The following is a 19849-nucleotide window of genomic DNA, read 5'->3' as shown; positions in this document are numbered from 1 at the left end:
CTCTTTCCTTCCTGTGTTTGTTTAATTTTAAACAAGGGAGGCAAAAGGAAAACAGATAGTGGTCACCGGGTGCTAGGCCCCAGAGGCAGAAATTTATTTGTTTAATCCACTTCTACCCTGCCTTTCTCCCTAGTGGGAACCCAAGGTGGCTTACTTCATTCTTCTGTTCTCTGTTTTATCCCTACAAGAACCCTGTGAGGTAGGTCAGGCTGGGAGAATGTGACTGGCCCAAGGTCACCCAGTGAGCTTCCATAGCAGAGTGGGGATTTGAACCTGGGTCTCCTAGATCCTAGTCTGATGCTCTAACCACTACAACACACCGGCCCCCTCTTTTTAAAAAAAAGAAGAGAGAGACGGGACTGATTCATCAGGTAACGGTAGAGCTGGAGAAGTAGAGGTCGCCATGAGGGAAATCCCCAAAAGAGGGGCAGAAGATTCTCACTAGGTGCAACAAAGGATAGGAAGTCAGTGGAAAGCATTGCACTAGTTTGCCAGTTTGGTGTAGTGGTTAAGAGTGCGGACTCCAGTCTGGGAGAACTGGGTTTGATTCCCCACTCCTCCTCCACATGCAGCTGCTGGAGTGACCTTGGGTCAGTCACAAGTTCTCTCAGAGCTCTTCTCTCAAGAGCAGTCCTCGAAAGAGCTCTCTCAGCCCCACCTATCTCACAGGGTGTCTGTTGTGGGGAGAGGAGGGGAAAGGAAATTGTAAGCCGCTTTGAGACTCCGAGTGAAGGGCGGGGTATGTCCAATCTCCTCCTCCTCTTCTTCAATGATTTTTAAAATTATTTTCTCTTAAAAGGATGGGATACAGAGGAAAAAAGGGGTAGAGGAGAAATATAGATTCATCAAATTTGAAAAGTATTATGAATTGTTACATACAAGTAAAATCAGATATATTCTTCTTCCGTTGAGTGCCACACTTGGGCCAAGGTAATTCGGCAGTGTCTTCTTCGCATCACCGGGACCAGAGACCCCTTTTCCTGGCCGTCTGAGTCACTCCGCTGGAATCCTCCGGCCCATTTGACTGTGGCACAGAGGAACATTAAAATCTGAAAATAATTCTAGATTTGGGAGCTGAAAAGCCTCATTAAATTATCGCTCACAGAGATTTGTTATTGTGAAGACTGGTGTTCCCTGTAGGTACGACTGGGATACGATTACTGGGGCAACGTCTGATATGGATTGCTTCATGACTTGGCCCAAACCCAGCTTGGAAACCAAACTTGCCTCACTAATCTAAACGGAGGCCACTTCCCCGGTGTTGTCATGTGTCATGCTCCCCATACTGTTATAACTATTTACTGGATTATTAATTATTTTACTAAATCTAAACACTAGGAGTCTTGATCTGCAAGTCTGCAGGCGTGCCATGTTGCCTGCTGACAACTTTCCTCACACTCGCCAAGTGTTTTTAGAAAGTGGGTGGGCCTTTTGCCCAGCAAGGCTTCTGACTGGCCATTGGAGATTTGATTGGCTGCAAAGATTTTTGAAAAATGTTGCTTTGGTGGCCGCTGCCAGCACAGTGCAAGGATCTTCACTGTGGGACTGCAAGGAAGCTGCAGTAGCCATTTTGTGGATGGCCCCATCTCCCATGGCAACCATTTTGTGGATGGTCTCATCTCCTATGGCAGCCATTTTGCGGTTGCGCCCACCATGCTGTGTCAGAATCCCAAAGGTGCCACCAGGCTCAAAAAGGTTGGAGACCTCTGGAGTAGGTAATCTAGGATGAGGACAAAGACTTGTTTCTTCCCCGCATACAACATAACCCCCTTACGTATACATGGGCAGAATGCATTTAAAGCTTCTAAGCCAGGGATGTCAAACATGTGGCCTGGGGGCCGGATCAGACCCCCGGAGGGCTTCTGTCAGGCCCTCAGTGGAACTGGTTGTCTTCTGCTTCTGCTTCCAGTTCTGCTGCTGCTGCGTCTGTGTCATCGTAGGTTTGCAGCTTAGAGATACACACCTGAACAGCATACTCAAGATTGCAACAGCACAGGCATTTTGATGCAATACTTCAGAGCAAGAGGTGTCAGTTATCAGACACTGCTAAATAAACAAAATATTGCAAGAGTGCTAATGTTTTAAGCATGTTTTTATTTTAAGTAAAAAAAACCCCACCTTTGTCTTTGTGTCCTTTATAAAGTTTATATCTCTGCTACCTGGCATTACCTTTTATGACACACGTGGCCCCGGCCCAACAAGGTCTCATTTATGTCAGATCTGGCCCTCATAACAAATGAGTTTGACACCCCAATTCTAAGCACCCGAAGCCCACATTCCTGGACTAGCAGAATGTGTATTTAGCCAGGCTTTTCTTTTGAATCCCTGCGGCTTCTCGGATCACTGGACAATGTCCTGCCTCTCGTTTCCGCCTGCAGGTGGCCCTCCGTATCCGCCCCATCAATGAAACTGAACTGGAGGAAGGGGCCGGCATCATCGCCCACAGGGTGGGGGACCAGGTAAGACTCTGAGTCTATGGGGGGGGGGATTAGTTGAACAGAAGTTTTTTGGGGGGGGGGGGGATTAGTTGAACAGCGGACACTGCCTGGGGGTGGGAGACAGGCGCTGGTTTCTGGCAAGCCCAGTTTGTTTATTTAAATTTTACTTTATGTATCCCCTGACTTGGATACGTCTTGGAAGTTAAGCAGGGTCAGCTTCGGTTGGTATTTGGATGGGAGACCTCCGAGGAAGTCCAGGGTTGCTACTCAGAGTCAGGCAAGGACAAAACCACCTCTGAGAGTTTCTTGGCTTGAAAACCCTACAGAGTCAACATGAGTCAGCTGCAACTTGATGGCAATATTTATATTGGGTCCCAACTCCATTTTAGCCTCACAACAAGCCTGTGAGGTAAGTTAGACTGAGTGTCAGGGACCAGCTTGAAGTCACCCAGTAGGCTAGCCGGGCAGTGCCTAGAAACCAGTGGGAGGGTTGTCAGAAAGGGACAGTATTCCAGGAGAAACATTTAAAAAGAGAAACTCAGCAGGGCTCTTTTTGTAGCAGGAACTCCTTTGCATATTAGGCAACACACCCCTAATGTAGCCAATCCTCCAAGAGCTTACAGAGCTCTTCTTACAGGGGCTACTGTAAGCTCTTGGAGGACTGGCTACATTAGGGGTGTGTCGCCTAATATGCAGAGGAGTTCCTGCTACAAAGAGTCCTGCTTACAGGAAGTTCTTATGATAGAGTTTCTGGCGATTCCTAGCACTACCCTGAAGTGAAAAGGTAACTCTAGGAATTGCTGGAAACTCTATGGTAAAATTGGAAGTTCTTGCCCACCAGTGCTTGGCAGCCCCACTACCCAGCAAACTTCCGTGGCCGAGTAGAGATTTGAACCTGGGGCTCCTAGATCCTACTTCTTCGTTCCATGAGTCATTACACTATGGAATTGCTGCCAGCTGATGAAGCGATGGCTGCCATCATCAGTGGCCTTCAAAGGGACAGACTAGTAGAGGAGAGGCGTGTGACCCATCAGCGGCTACTAGTCATGGTAACCCAAAGGAACCTCCGCATCCAGGAGAAATCAACCTCTGAACACCAGCTCTAGGAAGCAGCATCAGGGAAAGGCCTCGGCCCAGGGCCAACTTATCCATTAGTTCACAGCATTTGGTGAGTCTGCTAGTGGCCACCAGCCATCAGAAAGCCCTGGAAGAAACCTCTTCAAATAATCGAGAAACACCTTTGGCTATTAAAAGACTACAAAGTAAGGACGCCAACCTCCAGGTGGTGGCTGGAGATCTCTTGCTGTTACAACTGATCTCCAGGTGACAGAAATCAGTTTACCTGGAGAAAATGGCTGCTTTGGAAGTTGGAATTAATGGCACTATGTCCCAAACCCTGCCCCCCTCAAGCTCTCCCCTGAAAAACTCCAGGTATTTCCCAACACATACCTGGGAACCCTACTACAAAGAGTTTATTTATTTATTCACTCCATTTACATCCCCCCCCTCTCTCCAATGGGGACTCAACTCAGCTTCCATCATTCTCCTCTCCGCCATTTATCTTCACAACAACCCTGTGAGGCAGATTAGTTTGAACTTGTGTGACTGGCCCCAGGTTCACCCATCAGGCTTCCATGGCTGTGGGGATTCGAGCCTGGGCCTCCCATATCCTAGTCCGACATTCTGTTACGCCACTGGTTGTCCATTTTCTTCTTGCTTGATGCTATATTGACCCTTCCAAAGCTGTAATGAACACGTGGAATTCACTGCCACGGGAAGTGGTAGCAGCTAGAAGTATAGACAGCTCTGAGAGGGGATTGGATGAACATACAGAGCAGAGGTCCATCAGTGGCTCTTATCCACAAGAGGGAACACTCTGTCTGGGGCAGTGATGCTCTGTCTTCTTGGTGCTTGGGAGGGCAACAGTGGAAGGGCTTCTGGAGTTCTGGCCCCGCTGGTGGACCTCCTGACAGCACCAGGGTTTTGGCCACTGTGTGACAACTGGTTGGACCATTGGCCCGATCCAACATGGCTTCTCTTACATTCTTATGTTTGGGGCAGTGATGCTCTGTCTTCTTGGTGCTTGGGAGGGCAACAGTGGAAGGGCTTCTGGAGTTCTGGCCCCGCTGGTGGACCTCCTGACAGCACCAGGGTTTTGGCCACTGGGTGACACAGAATGTTGGACTGGATGGGCCCCTGGCCTGATCCAAAAGGGGTTCTCTTATTTTCTTGTGACTACAGACTGAAGGTTCGATCCTGCCTCTTTATGTGCTTTATTTGCTTCCTGTGATCTGTGTTTGTTTTCTTCGCTTCTCAGAGCAGATGGTTTGTAATCGACGTTGCAGACACTTCCCTAATGATGTATTTATCTAAGACGCTGCCATAGTTTCTCTGGAGCATTATCACGTGTGGTTCTGTCAAAGACGCAATCTCCCTTGAGGTTCAAGAACTCCACCTTCCGTTCTGCTTTCCTCGAGAGGAAGGAGGAATATCGTGTCCCGTCCCCCCCAAGCTTGTTTTTCTGTGAGGAAACATGCTCCCAGAAGAGTCCAGAGAAACCAAATCGGGTCTTCAGTTTTCCATTTTGAAAAATTAGTTCTATTTTCTCCTGAACATCTCCTGGAGACGAACTCTCCATGGGAAGCATAAGAGAAGATTCTCTTTAACACTTTGTGTTATGATGTCTTTGTAGTATTGCCAACTCTGGGCAGGGAAATTCCTGGAGATTTGGAGCTAGAGCTTGGGGGTAGATGGTGTTTGGTGAGGGGAGGGGCCTCAACACGGTGTCATGCCCTAAGGTCCCCCTTTCAAAGCAGGTCTTTCCTCCAGGAGAAACAAGCTCTGTTGTCTGGAGATTTGTTGTAATTCTGGGAGATGGGGTTGCTAATTCCAGGTGGGAAAAACTTGGAGATTTGGTGGTGGATTCTGGAGAGTGTGGGGTTTAGAAAAGGGAGGGACCTCGGCAGGGTATAATGCCGTATAGGTCACCCTCCAAAGTAGCCCTTTCCTGCAGGGGAACTGATCTGAGAGTCAGTTTGGTGTAGTGGTTAAGTGCGCGGACTCTAATCTGGGAGAACCGGGTTTTATTGCCCACTCCTCCACTTGCACCTGCTGGATGACCTTGGGCAAGCCATAATTCTGATAAGAGCTGTTTTCTCAAGGACAATTCTGGAAAGAGCTCTCTCAGCCCCACCTACCTCACAGGGTGTCTGTTGTGGGGAGGGGAAGGGGAAGGAGTTTGTAAGCCGCTCTGAGACTCCTTTGGGTAGTGAAGGGCGGGGTATAAATCCAATCCTTCTTCTTCTTCATCTCTGTAGTCTGGACATCAGTTGTAATTCTGGGAGATTTCCAGGCCTCACCTGGAGATTTGGCAACCCTATGCATTCGAGAAATTATGAACATTTCCCCTCGATTTAGGACTGGTGGTCAAATCTAAAATCTAAAACCAAATTCCCTATCTGGGGCCTAGACTCTTAATTTTCTGCTGATTTTTTCTTTCAGCATCTTTTAAATTAGACCCTAAACCGTTAGTTAACATAAGAACATAAAGGAAGCCAGTGTTGGATCAGGCTAATGGCCCATCCAGTCCAACACTCTGTCACACTGTGGCCAAAAATACCAGGGGCCATCGGAAGGTCCATCGGTGGGGGCCGGACGCGGCCAGGACGCTAGAAGCCCTCCCACCGTTGGCACCCCCAAGCACCACTTCAGAAACACTACAATTGGGAAAACTGTTAAGTGGCTGCAGTTAACCTATTTTGAAATACTTGTGGCATGAATATTGTGGCCTAGACCCAAAGACACGCTTGCATTTTCACACTCCCAGTCCCTCGCCCTTCATCTAAACAGCTCCCGGACACCAGGAGCAATTTCGGGCTGGTCTGGAGAGGGTTAAATAAGATGGGAGGAGTCAGAAGAGATCCACCCCACCCCCCGTCCTGGTATTCCTTTTGCATTTCCCTGGACCCACTATTTATTTATTATTTAGAATAGCGATGCCGCTCTTTCCCAGCATGAATGGCACACAACCATAACTTCGGAAACACAATGGAAACTTTATACAAAAATATCTGGCAGAAATTTAAAATGGCAGCAGCATAGTCAGAACCTCCATGGTGTAGTGGTTAGAGCTTCAGACTATGAATAATGTAAAGGTGGACCATGAATAACTTAAATAAAGAAAGATTCAGGTGGGTGGCCGTGTTAGTCTGAAGCAACAGAAAAACGTTTGAGTCCAGTGGTACCTTTAAGCCAGTTTGGTGTAGTGGTTAAGTGTGCGGACTCTAATCTGGGAGAACCGGGTTTGATTCTCTACTCCTCCACGCAGCTGCTGGATGACCTTGGGCAAGCCGTAGTTCTTTCACAGCTGTTCTCTCAAAAGCAGTCCTCGGAAGTTCTCTCAGCCCCATCTACCTCACAGGGTGTCTGTTGTGGGAAGAGGAAGGGAAAGGAGTTTGTAAGCCGCTCTGAGACTCTGAGTGAAGGGCGGGGTATAAATCTAAACCTCTTCTCCTCTTCTCTTCTTAAGACAACAAAGTTTTATCCAGGGTATAAGCTTTTGTGTGCGTGCACACTTCTTCATGTAAAGAACTGTGCATGGACACAAAAGCTTATACCCAGAATTGAACTTTGTTGGTTCTAAAGGTGCCACTGGACTTAAAACTTTGTTCTATAAATAAATAAATAAATAAAGACATAAAAATACACAGCTCAGTCAAGAGAAGGCACTCCATCCCAAGCTGCGCCATTCTTGATATTAAAAAAGCGTTTAAAAACGCTTGAACTTGTGAATTATTTCTCTGCGATAGATGGTGGTTCTGATGGATCCGACGGAAGATCCAGATGACATCTTGCGCGCCAACCGGTCCCGAGAGAAGACTTTTATCTTCGACATGGTTTTTGACCACACGGCGAGCCAGGTGAGACGATGGCTCTTGCGTCTCCTAAACAATCTGGGTTCTGTCATCCTCGGAGCAGAATACTTTTCTTCCTTTCTTCTTTGAGTGGCTGCCACTGTGATTGTGGACGCTACAGGTGGAATGCTCATGGCGGAAAAGCCTCGGTGACTCACAGGTATCTGCAACGGAAAAGCAAGGAGATCTCACTCAAAGATCATTCTAAATCTTCCCATAAGCACCACAGTCCTGATCTGAATTGGACATGGCTGATGCAAGAACTGAGGAGAACCTGCTCCTTGGGTGTGTCAGAACCCACAGCTAACAACGAAGTACACACATTCAGGAACGGTTATACTTTTATTGCAAAGCTATAGATGCAGTAACACAGGCACTGTTAAGAATGGCCACAGCCAGTAGAGCCTAATAGGATATAGGGTTTTCGTATGTACCCCCCCCATAGCATGGGCCAATTAGGCACCCTCCCGCGCGCAGGATATGTCAGGCAACCGTTAGGTGGCTAAAGCTGAGAACCAGGAGTCTCTCACGGTACATAGGAGCCCTCCAGACATCACAACCTCCTCCTGCACATCTGTAGAGATAAGCGTTTCAGCAAAGGGAGAACAGCAGGGATAGGAATGCAATAACAATTAACAAGTCACAGAATGAACTCCCCAACCCCCATGGCAACATAGCTGACAGGGTGTAGGTTGTTCTTTGTGTACCTGTGACCCAAACCACGAAAACGAGGTACCTTCCGGCTCGACAAGTTGGTTCTAAGGCCCTACCCTGTGTCCAAGTCAGATCTGAGTAGCGGGTTCTCCTCCGTTTTTGCACCCACCATTCCCAATTTGGACGGGGACTGTATGGGAAAACATGTAATGCTCTTTGGCTCTTTTGGGTAACCCACTGTCTGGCACATTAACCCATGGTGGCAATCCCAGAGCCCACCTGTGTAAATCGCCCTCTTTCTCTCTCTCTCTTTTTCACATCCATCTCTACCCTGAGAGAAAAGAGGCTGTGACTGATGGTTTAACCCTTGAGCTTCTTGTTAATCTCTGTTCTCCTTACCGTTCCTTCTGGGTCGGTTAAATTCTTTATCAAAAACCTTCTAGGTTGTGTTTTGCTTATTTTGATGCTTTACCTCCACTCGGGACGCTGCCTTATACTGGATCAGACCACTGATCTATCAAGGTCAATATTGTCTACTCAGACGGGCAGCAGCTCTCCAGGGTCTCAGGTGGAGGTCTTTCCCATCACCTCCTGCCTGGTCCTTTTAAACTGGAGATGCCGCCGGGGATTGAGCCTGGGACCTTCTACATGCCAGGCAGATACTCTACCACTGAGCCACAGCCCCTCTTTGCAGCTCTCCAGGGTCTCAGGCGGAGTTCTTTCCCACCCCCTCCTGCCTGGTCCTTTTAACTGGAGATGCCACCGGGGACTGAACCTGAGACCTTGCCAAGCAGATACTCTACCAAAATCTTCTCCCTAAACAAAGCTGCCTTATACTGAATCAGACCCTTGGTCCTTCAAATTCAGTATTGTCTACTCAGACTGGCAGATGCTCCCCTTGATCTCAGGCAGAGAACTTTCCTATCACCTCCTACGTGTATCAGGTAGCCCTGTCATAGGTCTGGTATGTGGAGGAATGCCCTACCCTTGTCTGTCTCAGCTCTCCCTGGCTCACCAACTGTTTGCTGTCTTATGCTTGACCTTGTAGATGTTCCAGCTACAGTTTCTCTCTGCTGGGAAAGTTAATGGCTTTTGCTTTGCCTGCTTGCTTTGCCCTCGTGCGTGAGATTTATCCATTGGCTCATGCTTACCAGGGGGATGTTTGATCTTAGTATAAGTCAGAGGACCCAGTAGGGTGGCCATTCCTGACACAAGCTGTACACATGTCTCTAGTACTGGATTTATCAATAAACAGTTATCTTCTTATGAAGCCCTGTGTTGTGTAACCTGACTAAGGACTCTGACAATGTGGTCCTTTGAACTGAAGATGCTGGGGGGGGGGGGTCAAACCCAGGACCGTCTGCATGCCAAGCAGAGGCTCTTCCACTGAGCCACGGCCCCTCCACTTGACAAATAAAAATAAAATGTTTGGCCTGTCTGATTCAGTTCTGCTGACGAAAAAGGTTTTGGAACCTTAATATCAAATAATTTAATCATTTTGATACGGGGTTAACATAAGAACATAAGAACATAAGAGATGCCAATGTTGGATCAGGCCAAAGGCCCCTCCAGTCCAACACTCTGTGTCACACAGTGGCCAGAAATACCAGGTGCCATCAGGAGGTCCACCAGTGGGGCCAGGACATTAGAAGCCCTCCCACTGTTGCCCCCCCCCCAAGCACCAAGATGACAGAGCATCACTTGCCCCAGAGTCCCTGTCTATACCTTGTGGCTAATAGCCACTGATGGACCTCTGCTCCATATGCTTATCTAATTCCCTTTTGAAGCCGTCCATGCTTGTAGCCGCTTGTAGGGTTTAATCCAGAATCTCTCTCTCTGTGTATATATAAATCTAGAGCTGTTGAAATGTTGCTTAATCTGATCAATTGCATTTTCTTGCTCTTAGGAGGAGGTATATATGTGCACAACCAAAAATCTCATTGAAGGGGTCATTTCAGGATACAACGCGACAGTCTTTGCATATGGACCCACAGGTAAAATGGCTTAAACTGTGTTGTTTGACAAGTCTGGTCTACCAGGGTCTGCTTGGAGGGTGAAAGGGTATAAGGAAGCTCTTTCTTGTGGGTCACATCTGGAATCACAAATTGAGGGGGGGCAGAACCAGAACACTTGTTTATTTATGTATTTACACCCCACTGTGACGGATTGCACATAGAAAACAGGTTTCAAATGCTGCTTGTTTCAGAGAACCTGGGAGATCAGGAGTTCATCTTCCCTGGAGTGGACAGCTTATTTGATTGGCTGTGCTACATGTTCTCTAACTGGCCAGCATCAGCTGAGAGAAAGTATAGCATCAGCTGTTATGGAGGGAAAAGGGTGATACAGCAGTCCTCTTTTGGTCTGCGTCTTTGAACAGGGGAAGGGGTATTTGGAGTCAGTGTTCTGACACGGGTTATAAATGGGCGCTTGCACACCTGCCAAATAATGCCGTTTCAATCCACTTCAGCGACCGTTTGCAGGTGGAATTTGCCATTTTGTACAGTGAGATCCAGTTGCAAAGTGCATTGAAAGTAGTTTGAAAGTGTGTTATTTAGTGTGTGTGAAAGAGAAGAAGAAGAGATTGGATTTATACCCCACCCTTCACTACCCAAAGGTGTCTCAGAGCGGCCTACAAACTTCCTTTCCCTTCCCCTCCCCACAACAGACACCCTGTGAGGTAGGTGGGGCTGAGAGAGCTCTGAGAGAAACTGCTCTTTTTCAAGAACTGCTCTTATCAGAACTACGGCTTGCCCAAGGTCATCCAGCCAGGTGCAAGTGGAGGAGTGGGGAATGAAATCCGGTTCTCCCAGATTAGAGGCTGCACACTTAACCACTACACCAAACTGGCTCTCTAGTCAGAAAGGTTCCTTTACAGAGAGAAGAGGAGAGACTCCTTTGTCCTAACAGAATTAGAACTACTCTGAGGCAGCCCCATAGCCAGGAACTTTTCCAGCAGGGGGCTTTGGGATTTGGGGGGGCATTGTGCCCCCTGACATGACGGCATCACCACAAGTGACTCTCCTCCAAGGAGAGCCAAAGAGGAGGCAGCCAGGCACTGCCCTGCTGCTTTACTGCCTTCTTGGCTGTCCAAGCAGGCTCAGATGCAGTGAGGCGCCGGGGCTGCCTCCTGCATCTGCCAGCCAGCGAATCGGCTCTTCAAGAGCTCTCCGAGAGCTAACTTGCTGGCTGGTGCTGGGGGTCCCCTTAATTGATAGGGGGCACAGCTCCTAAAGCCCCACTGCTGACTACGGCCCTGCTCTGAGGGATAACTGAGATTCTAGGTCCAGAAAGCTACAAACTGCTTTACACAGACAATAGCACTGGAAGATAGATTTGGCAAAAGTGACTGGGCTGTTCGGCTGTGATTCCTAGTCAAGCCAAGTAGAAAAGGGTTATTGCTTCTTAGGGAAAAGAGGAATAATTCCTGCCAGTGAGACAGATTGTGCTCTGAGGAGAACCCAGGGTCTATAGTAGACGGAATAAGCTGTGGACATTTCAGGAGTTAGTGAAAAGCTGATATTTCTGAAGGGAGAAACCAGAATTCTAAGGGGAGAAATCTAGAAACTCAAAGAAAGAGCTATCCCCCAGGAAACTCTATGAAGAAGTTGTGTTATTGCTACAGTATACTATGTGGAATAGAAATTTATTTGTATTTAGCCATAAGCCATTACAAACCAAGGATTAGAGTAAAATGTAAGATATAATAAAACCATACAATCAGAATAAAATTGAATCAAAAGGTATCTGCTAAGATCAATGCTACAGTATATATACTAAGCCACGTAATCTTGCACCAAAAAGAACTAGAAAACTCTGAAATTAAGCTATAGCCACACTCATTATGATCTCAAATCTGTATATATTATAACGTTTTACCTCAGTATTTCTAAACCTTGACTTTGTCTAAATATATATATTCCCTGCCTATTAAATAAAATCTTTATTCTGTTTTGAAAGAAGATATACGTGCTACTTGGGGGTGGCTCAGTCACTGAGGGTAGCCAAAGTTTTGGCGGGAAAATCTGCCTGGGAGTAGGGAAGAGACAGGGGTCCATCATACCCACGTTCCACTCCAACGGACTTAGAACATCACTTTCCCCTCCTCCCTTTTATCTTCACAACAGCCCTGTGAGGTAAGCTAGGCTGAGAGTGTGCGACTGGCCCAAAGTTGTACAGCGAGCTTCCATAACAGAGTGGGGACTCGAACTTGGGGCTCCCAGTCCCTAACTTGACACTTTAAACACTACTCCATACTGGTCCGAAGCGTTACAGTTTAGGAATGGAACACAGGAAGGAAGTGTGGTTGCGTCCAGTGTTCCCTCTAAGCTGAGGGGGTGTGAGCTAGCTTACAGTTTTTTAGCCTTCGGCTCACACGTTTTTGTCTTAGCTCAGAAAGGATGGCTCTAGAACAAACTGATCTATGCAGTAGCCAATCACTCACTCACAACTTTAATGCCAGTAGCTCACAAAGTAGAATTTTTGCTCACAAGACTCCACAGCTTAGAGGGAGCATTGGTTGTGTCAGAGCCCAAAGCACCGTGGAAAGAAAAGTAGCAAGTACTAAGATCTAGTAATAAGCTTCCACATAACCCGTTGATGGTCCCTGTAATTTTATTTATATTTAGATATTTATGCCTGGTTTTTCTCCCCAATGAATCAAAGAGACTTAGCTCTTTCTTACGTCCTCCATTTTGTCCTCACAGCAACCACCCAGTGAGGTAGGCTAGACCAAGAGAGAATAACCAGATGATGGTCACCCAGCAAGCTTCTATGGCTGAGTGGGAGATTCGAACACAGGTCTCCCAAATCCGAGCCTGGCGCACTAACCATTACACTTAAGGGGATGTTTAGATATCTGCCTTTCTCTGTGTTTGATCCAGGGGCTGGGAAAACATACACTATGCTGGGCCTGGACGCTGAACCTGGCATCTACATCCGGACACTCCACGATCTCTTCAGAGCTATTGAGGCTACCAGCGGGGACATGGCCTACTCGGTCTGCATGTCGTATTTCGAGGTAGGATGGCCCGACTCCGCCAAGGAGCTCACGGGTGGTGTGTTCATGATTCTCCTTTCCCCAGTTTATCCTCACAACAACCCTGTGAAGTAGGGTGGACCAGGGGTCATTTCCTGCGGGAGTACACAGGAGCGGAGCTCCGGCATTAAGGAGCCCAGGGGGCGGGCACATGCAACAAACCCCACCCCCTGCTCCCAGCAGCCCTCAGTCGGGCCACGAGGAGCAAGAAGCAGCCAGGTAAGTTGCAGAGCCCCCCCCCCAGCCCGCCTTCAGATACAAGCTCTCCCTCCTCTGTGAGGGCAGATCTGCATTCCCCCCCCCCATAGCTAGCAATCCAGAACAGTCCAGTGGAGCCTGAACGGTGGGTGTTGCCTTCTGACACCCTTCCGGTGATGTCAGGGGGTGTGGCATATGCAAATAAGCTATGCTGATAAGTTATGCTAATGTGCTCCTGCGCCTCTTTTTCTACGAAATAACCCCTGGGGTAGACCAAGAAAGAGAGAGAGAGAGAGTGCCCCAAGACCATGCAGTGGCCTCCTCAGTCCGATACCCACAGTTCTAGGCCTGGTGGATTTCCAACCAGACTTGCCCTTCTGGCTGCCTGATTTCTAAAGTTCAAAACTCAGAGGAATAAAGAGAGTCATGAAATTCCTGAGATCTGGGGGTGGAGCCAGGGGAGCACAGGATTTGGGGAGGGGAAGGCCAGGACTTGTCTTGCTTAATTTATGGGAGGGGATAGATGTTCCTGCTGTCAGGAAAGATCTCATTTCTTGAATGTTGGTGGCAGCCAAGACTTATTGGAAAAATAGTATATAGCCCTCATCGAATATGAGGTTCCATAAATTATGGGAATACCTGGTCATGGAGGAAATATCAGATGCTGTTTCCTTGGCGGAGGATACAGACTTCCATTCAGATTATTTGGAACGTTGGTTCCCTTTTCTTGAATATATGGAAAGAGATAGTAAGCTTAAAAAGGCACTTCCTGATCATTGAAGGTTATAGCTATATATTGAATGGCTGTTTGGTTGTATTGCTCTTGTGTGGTTTTTGTGTTTGTGATTATGTTGTTATTGTTGTGGCTTCCTAATAGTATGTGCTACTGTAAATTGTTGTTATATTATATAAATAAAAGATTATTACGTTTTTTAAAAAGTGGGGCATAGTGGACTTCACTTCCACCTTCCAAAGTAGCCATTTCCCTCCCAGGAGAACTGATCTCTGTAGTCTGGGGATCGGTTATATTTCCAGGAGTTCTCCAGGCCCCACCTGGAGGATGGCACCCTTAGTACACACCTAAATATTCTATTGAATTCAGAGTCAAGTGCGAACCAGACCAAACTATCTGCAGTGCCCTGGATTTAAAAATCCCTCCCCTCTGCATTAAAGAACATTGTCCTTTTCTTTCAGATTTATAATGAAGTAATCCGTGATCTCCTGAACCCGTCTTCGGGATTCTTGGAACTAAGAGAAGATTCGAAGGGGAGCATTCAGATTGCCGGGATTATGGAAGTCTCCACCACAAATGCACAGGAGGTACAGTTGAATGGCCTTCCATAGGGAAGGAGAAAACGGCTGGTGTAGAAACAAGTTTGGCGGAGCACTTAGCAAAGGTCAGAGCTTCTGTTAAAGGGTAACATACGTGTTAAGGTTGGGGGTGGGCGCAGCATCATGTGATATTATTTGTAAAATGCAGCTTCATGTACTTACCAGAAGCTCTTCCTGGAAGTAACAAAGAGTAGCTCTAGGAATTTTCAGAAACTCTATGGCAAAAAAATCATAGAGTTTCTGGCAATTCCTAGACCTGCCCTTTGTCACTTCCTGTGAGAACTTCCAGTACATACACGAGGCTGCATTTCTCCCCTCACTTTGTCTCCCACCACCTGTCTAGGGCCCCACTAGAGGCTTGCCTGTGCAACAAGATGTGGGAACAGAAAGGGGAAGGAGCTCCAGCAATGGCAGAATTTTATTGTCATCCAGCCAAAATCTTACATTAAACTGGAACGTGGTCCTGGCTGGGGGAAACCTGGAAGTGGATCCATGCTGGAGCCTGAGAGGATAATCTTGTTCTCTCTTTCTCTTTCTCTGCCTCCCTGAAATTGGCTTCTCCATCATCAAACCCCCTAAGAACATGAGACAGAACCAGTGATCCATCTAGTCCATCATCCTGTTTCACACAGTGGCCAATTGGCTATCCTGGAGGGGCCAACAAACTGGGATCAGAAGCCCAGTGTTGCATTCCAGCACCGCCATTCAGAGGTTGACTGCTTCTGGATGTGAAGGTTCTTCTTGGTCACCAGTTGGTGGATCCCTGGATCTGTCTTTGAAAGCCACCTCTGCTCCTCGTGGCCACCTCCACAAGCCCAGCTCACCTTTCGTTTTGCCTCATTTAGATCATGGAGCTGTTAACGAAAGGGAACAAAGAACGCACACAAGAGCCCACGGCTGCCAACAGGACCTCTTCTCGGTCGCACGCCGTCCTCCAAGTGACGGTGAAGCAGACCAGCCGGGTGAAGGATACAAATGAGGAAGTGAGAGTCGGGAGGCTCTTCATGGTTGACCTGGCTGGGTCAGAAAGGGCAGCTCAGGTACAGCTCAGTCCTCTTCCTCCACCCCTCAAGCCCCCATAGTTCCTTAGCCAAGATCCTCCAAGACTTGGAGGGGCTGTGGCTCAGTGGTAGAGCATCTGCTTGGCATGCAGAAGGTCCCAAGTTCAATCCCCGGCAGCATCTCCAGTTAAAAAGGACCAGGCAGTAGGTGATGGGAAAGACCTTTATCTGAGACCCTGGAGAGCTGTAAGGAGGGGCTGTGGCTCAGTGGTAGAGCATCTGCTTGGGATGCAGAAGCTCCCAGGTTCAATCCCCGGTACCTCCACCTAAAAGGATCAGAGAGGAGGTGATGGGGAAGACCTCGCCTGAAACTCTGGAGAGCTGTAAAGAGGGGCTGTGGCTCAGCAGTAGAGCAACTGCTTGGCGCGCTGTAAGTCCCAGGTTCAATCCCCGGCATCTCCAGTTATGATCAGGTATGTGGTGATGTGAATGACCTCAGCCTGAGACACTGAAGAGCCGCTACCAGTCTGAGTAAACAATACTGATTTCAATGGATCAAGGGTCTGATTCAGTATAAGGCACCTCTGACACAAACTTCTGTTTGTGTCTCAACCAAACAAAACCCCCAGTGCTGGCCATAGGATTGGAAAATTCCTGGAGATTTGGGGAGGGGGTGGAGTATGGGGATAGCAGGGTTTGGAGAGGGGAAGGACCTCAGCAGGGCATAATGCCATAGAGTCCACCCTCCAAACGATCCATTTTCTCTAGGGGAATTGATCTCTGTCTTGTGGGGATCAGTTGTAATTCTGGGAGGTCTCTAGGCCTCACCTGGAGGTTGGCAACTCTGTATGACAGGAGGCTATTTTGATTTTCTACATTAGGCTTTGTCATGCTACCCCGTGGGTTGCCACCTTCCTCTGCCACCACTCTGGACTTACGGTCCCTTGGGTAGGCCCAGAGTACCCTCCCAATCCCAACCAAAAATGCCCCTTTTAAGCCGAGAAATATAGGCATGGTGACCAGGCAGAGATTGTAGGCGGTGTCTGCTTTCCACTCCCACACAGGTCTCCTGGGCCGAGGCCTCACTAGGCCTTGTCTCCCAGTCCTACACAGATCATGACAGGCTCCCATACTATTTCTCTGTTATTTGGGAGAGCACCTCCTGCTGCTACTTCCATAGGTAGGATTTGTACAAGGGAGAGCAGAAAGCAGGGGTCATTTTGTAGAGAAAGAGGTGCAGGAGCTCATTAGCATAACTCATTAGCATAACTCATTTGCATATGCCACACCCCCTGACATCACCGGAAGTGTGTCAGAAGGCAACACCCACCACTCAAGCTCCACTGGACTGTTTTGGATTGCTAGCTATTGGGGGGGGGACGCACAGATCTGCCCTCACAGAGGAGGGAGAACTTGTACCTGAAGGTAGGCCGGGGGGGGGGGGGGAGTGCAGATCTGTCCTCGCAGAGGAGGTAGAGCTTGTACCTGAATAAAACTTGGTCTTAAAGGTGCCAGTGGACTGTCTTGGACCGGGGGGCCGGGGGGGGGGGGCTCTGCAACTTAACTGGTTGCTTCTTGCTCCTCGTGGCCCATCTGAGGGCTGCTGGGAGCAGGGGGCGGGGCTTGTTGCATGTGCCCACCCCCTGGGCTCCTTACTGCCAGAGCTCTGCTCCTGTGCACTCCCGCAGGAAATGAACCCTGGCAGAAAGAAACCATCATGCTTGGGTACAGCTCAGTTGGGAATTCCCTCCCCAAGGAAAAATGGATGTTGAATTTCCCTGTCATTTGTATTGGGGTTTTTTTTAATCCCTGGGAACTGCTCTGGGAAGCAATTCTCAGCTGAAAAGTGCAACAAAAATATAATGGATAAAGCAGTTTTCCCATGCGAAGCCACATCGGAATTGACTACGTACATATAAACTTAATATATGGTTAGATTGTGGATGAAAGGAAACTGATTTAATTTTGTAGGTTTTCTAACAATTAACTGACAATAAAGATTATATAACTCTTATGGTTTAAAACCGTTATGGTTTTACATCTTGATGTTTAAAGAAAGGTTATATTATCCTGATTGTCATTTAATTGTTCCGCAACTTACAAAATTAGATCAGCGGTTTTTCTTCCACATAATCGTTATTGTCAGTTAATTAACGTTTACAGAACTTACAAGATCACATTCATTTCGTTTCTTTCACAGTTAGACAATTCTTGGAACCTTAATTACTTGCACACACTATAAGAGTTCTTCCTCTAACTATTGAACCAGTGGTATCCAACTTATGTCCATATACTTAAGGATATGTATAAATATAAATGTCAATTTTCAAGTGTAGGAGAGGGGTGAAAGTAGGGTTCCCAGCCTCCAGGTGGGACCTGGAGGTCTCTCAGAATTACAACTGATCTCCCAACTACAGAGATAGTTCCACTGGAAAAAATGACTGCTTAGGCGCGTGGACTTCATTGTATTATACCCTGCTGAGGTCCTTCCCGTCCCCAAATCCCACCCTTCCAAGATCCACCCTTAAATCTCCAGGAATTTTCCAACTCAGAGTTGGAAACTGTGGGTGAATAAGTGTTGCTTGCCAAAGGCCACCCGGGTGAGTTCATGACTGAGATGAAATTGGTGTCAAGAAGTGGGTACCTTCCACTCCTGGCCACCAGTTAACCAGTTTTTCTGAGCCCAATTGTTCCTTCTGTTTGCAAAGACTAACCGGTTTCCTCCTCTTCCTGTGCAGACTCAGAACCGAGGCAAGAGGATGAAAGAGGGTGCCCACATCAACCGTTCGCTACTCGCTCTGGGGAACTGCATCAATGCCCTCAGTGAGAAAGGGGGCAGCCGGGCCCAATATGTCAACTTCCGAGACAGCAAACTCACCCGCCTCTTGAAGGTACTTGGGTTGTTGGGAGTCGACCATCCAGTCCCAGGAACTATGGCACCTGTAATGCTTGTCGTGGGGAAATCCCACTGTGTGCTCAATCGCATTTTCGTCCAGAGGCAGGTCTTAAAACTGCACTGGGAGTGGTTAAGAGCGCGGACTCTAATCTGGGAGAACCGGGTTTGATTCCCCACGCCCCACATCAGCTAGTGTGACCTTGGGTCAGTCACAAGATCTTTCAGAGCTGTTCTCTCAAGGACAGTCCTCGAGAGAGCTCTCTCAGCCCCACCTACCTCCCAGGGTGTCTGTTGTGGGGAGGGGAAGGGAAAAGAGATTGTAAGCCGCTCTGAGACTCCTTTGGGTAGTGAAGAGCAGGGTATAAATCCAATCTCCTCCTCCTCCTCCTCCTCCTCCTCTTCTTCTTCTTCATCGTCATCACTAAAGTGATCACCAAACAGCACAGCCAGGGGAAAAATGGCTGCTTTGGGGGGCGGACACTATGGCATTATACCCCACTGTGGTCCCTCCCCTCCCGAAACCCCACACACCCCTGGCTCCACCCCAAAAAACTCTAGGGATTTCCTAACCTGAAATTTACACCCCTGACTCCAAGACAGGCTCAAAAGAGAGATATCTCAGTATCGGTCTGGCCTCATCGGCTGTTTTTTCACTCCATTGGGTGGGATTATAATCCCAAAACTGTTCAATGTGAATCCTTCACGGTTGTGTGCCTGTCTTTGAGAGGTTTTGAGGATGCTGTCAGAGCCCTGAGTCTTGTCGGTGGTGTATTAATGGCAATGTTACCCGGTAGGACTCCTTGGGAGGAAACAGCAGGACTGTGATGATTGCGCACATTAGCCCGGCCAGCACTTACTTTGAGGAATCTCGGACTACACTGATCTACGCGTATCGAGCGAAAAACATCAAGACCAGGGTGAGAAAGCAAAACCGCGCTAGTGCTTAGTTCTGCAGCCTGAAATGTTCACGATATATGAAGGTCCTGCACAAGCAAGGGGCCCTCGAGGACTCATGAAAGGGGAATCCCGCATCAACATATTGCCTCTTTATTATTAACATATTGTTGGATCCCCAAGCATCGAGAATAAATCCACGTTTCAAAAAAGCAAAATTTATTTCAAAGCTTTGGAAAGATACTCAAACAAGTCCTTTGTTAGGAATGGGTACAAACAGCCAGGGCAAATATAATAAAGGGATTTGAACCAGGTACCGAACCAATGGATCACTTTCCCGCTGGCGGGCAAAGGAAACGGTTGCGCGCTCAATCCCTGGGAACATTGCTATCTCCAGACATAACACAGGTGCAGTTCCCAGGCTCTAAAAGCAACAAGCTAGCATTCAAGCTTACCTCCTACACCACGTCCTCCAGATGTTTGGCTTA

The 19849-nt window shown here is 47.9% G+C and overlaps 1 protein-coding gene and 1 non-coding gene across 2 annotated transcripts in view; both read left to right on the top strand.

The window, feature by feature from the left end:
• The window catches only part of LOC107119563 (kinesin-like protein KIF19), a 37447-nt gene that overhangs the window by 1630 nt on the left and 15968 nt on the right, over positions 1-19849 (top strand). The window contains exons 2-9 of the mRNA XM_015422073.1: positions 2379-2459; positions 7247-7357; positions 9912-9999; positions 12886-13022; positions 14433-14558; positions 15416-15610; positions 18310-18462; positions 19262-19384. Coding sequence (XP_015277559.1) covers positions 2379-2459; positions 7247-7357; positions 9912-9999; positions 12886-13022; positions 14433-14558; positions 15416-15610; positions 18310-18462; positions 19262-19384 — 1014 coding nt within the window. The remainder of the gene's footprint in view (positions 1-2378; positions 2460-7246; positions 7358-9911; positions 10000-12885; positions 13023-14432; positions 14559-15415; positions 15611-18309; positions 18463-19261; positions 19385-19849) is intronic.
• On the top strand, positions 15825-15896 carry TRNAP-GGG. The gene has a single exon. It is a non-coding gene; the product is annotated as a tRNA-Pro (tRNA).

The sequence above is a fragment of the Gekko japonicus genome, unplaced genomic scaffold, assembly GCF_001447785.1.
Source record: "Gekko japonicus isolate JY-2015 unplaced genomic scaffold, Gekko_japonicus_V1.1 scaffold196, whole genome shotgun sequence".
Classification (NCBI taxonomy): Eukaryota; Metazoa; Chordata; class Lepidosauria; order Squamata; family Gekkonidae; genus Gekko; species Gekko japonicus.
The sequence above is the reverse complement of the archived record's forward strand: the minus strand, read 5'-3'. Positions and strand labels throughout refer to the sequence as shown.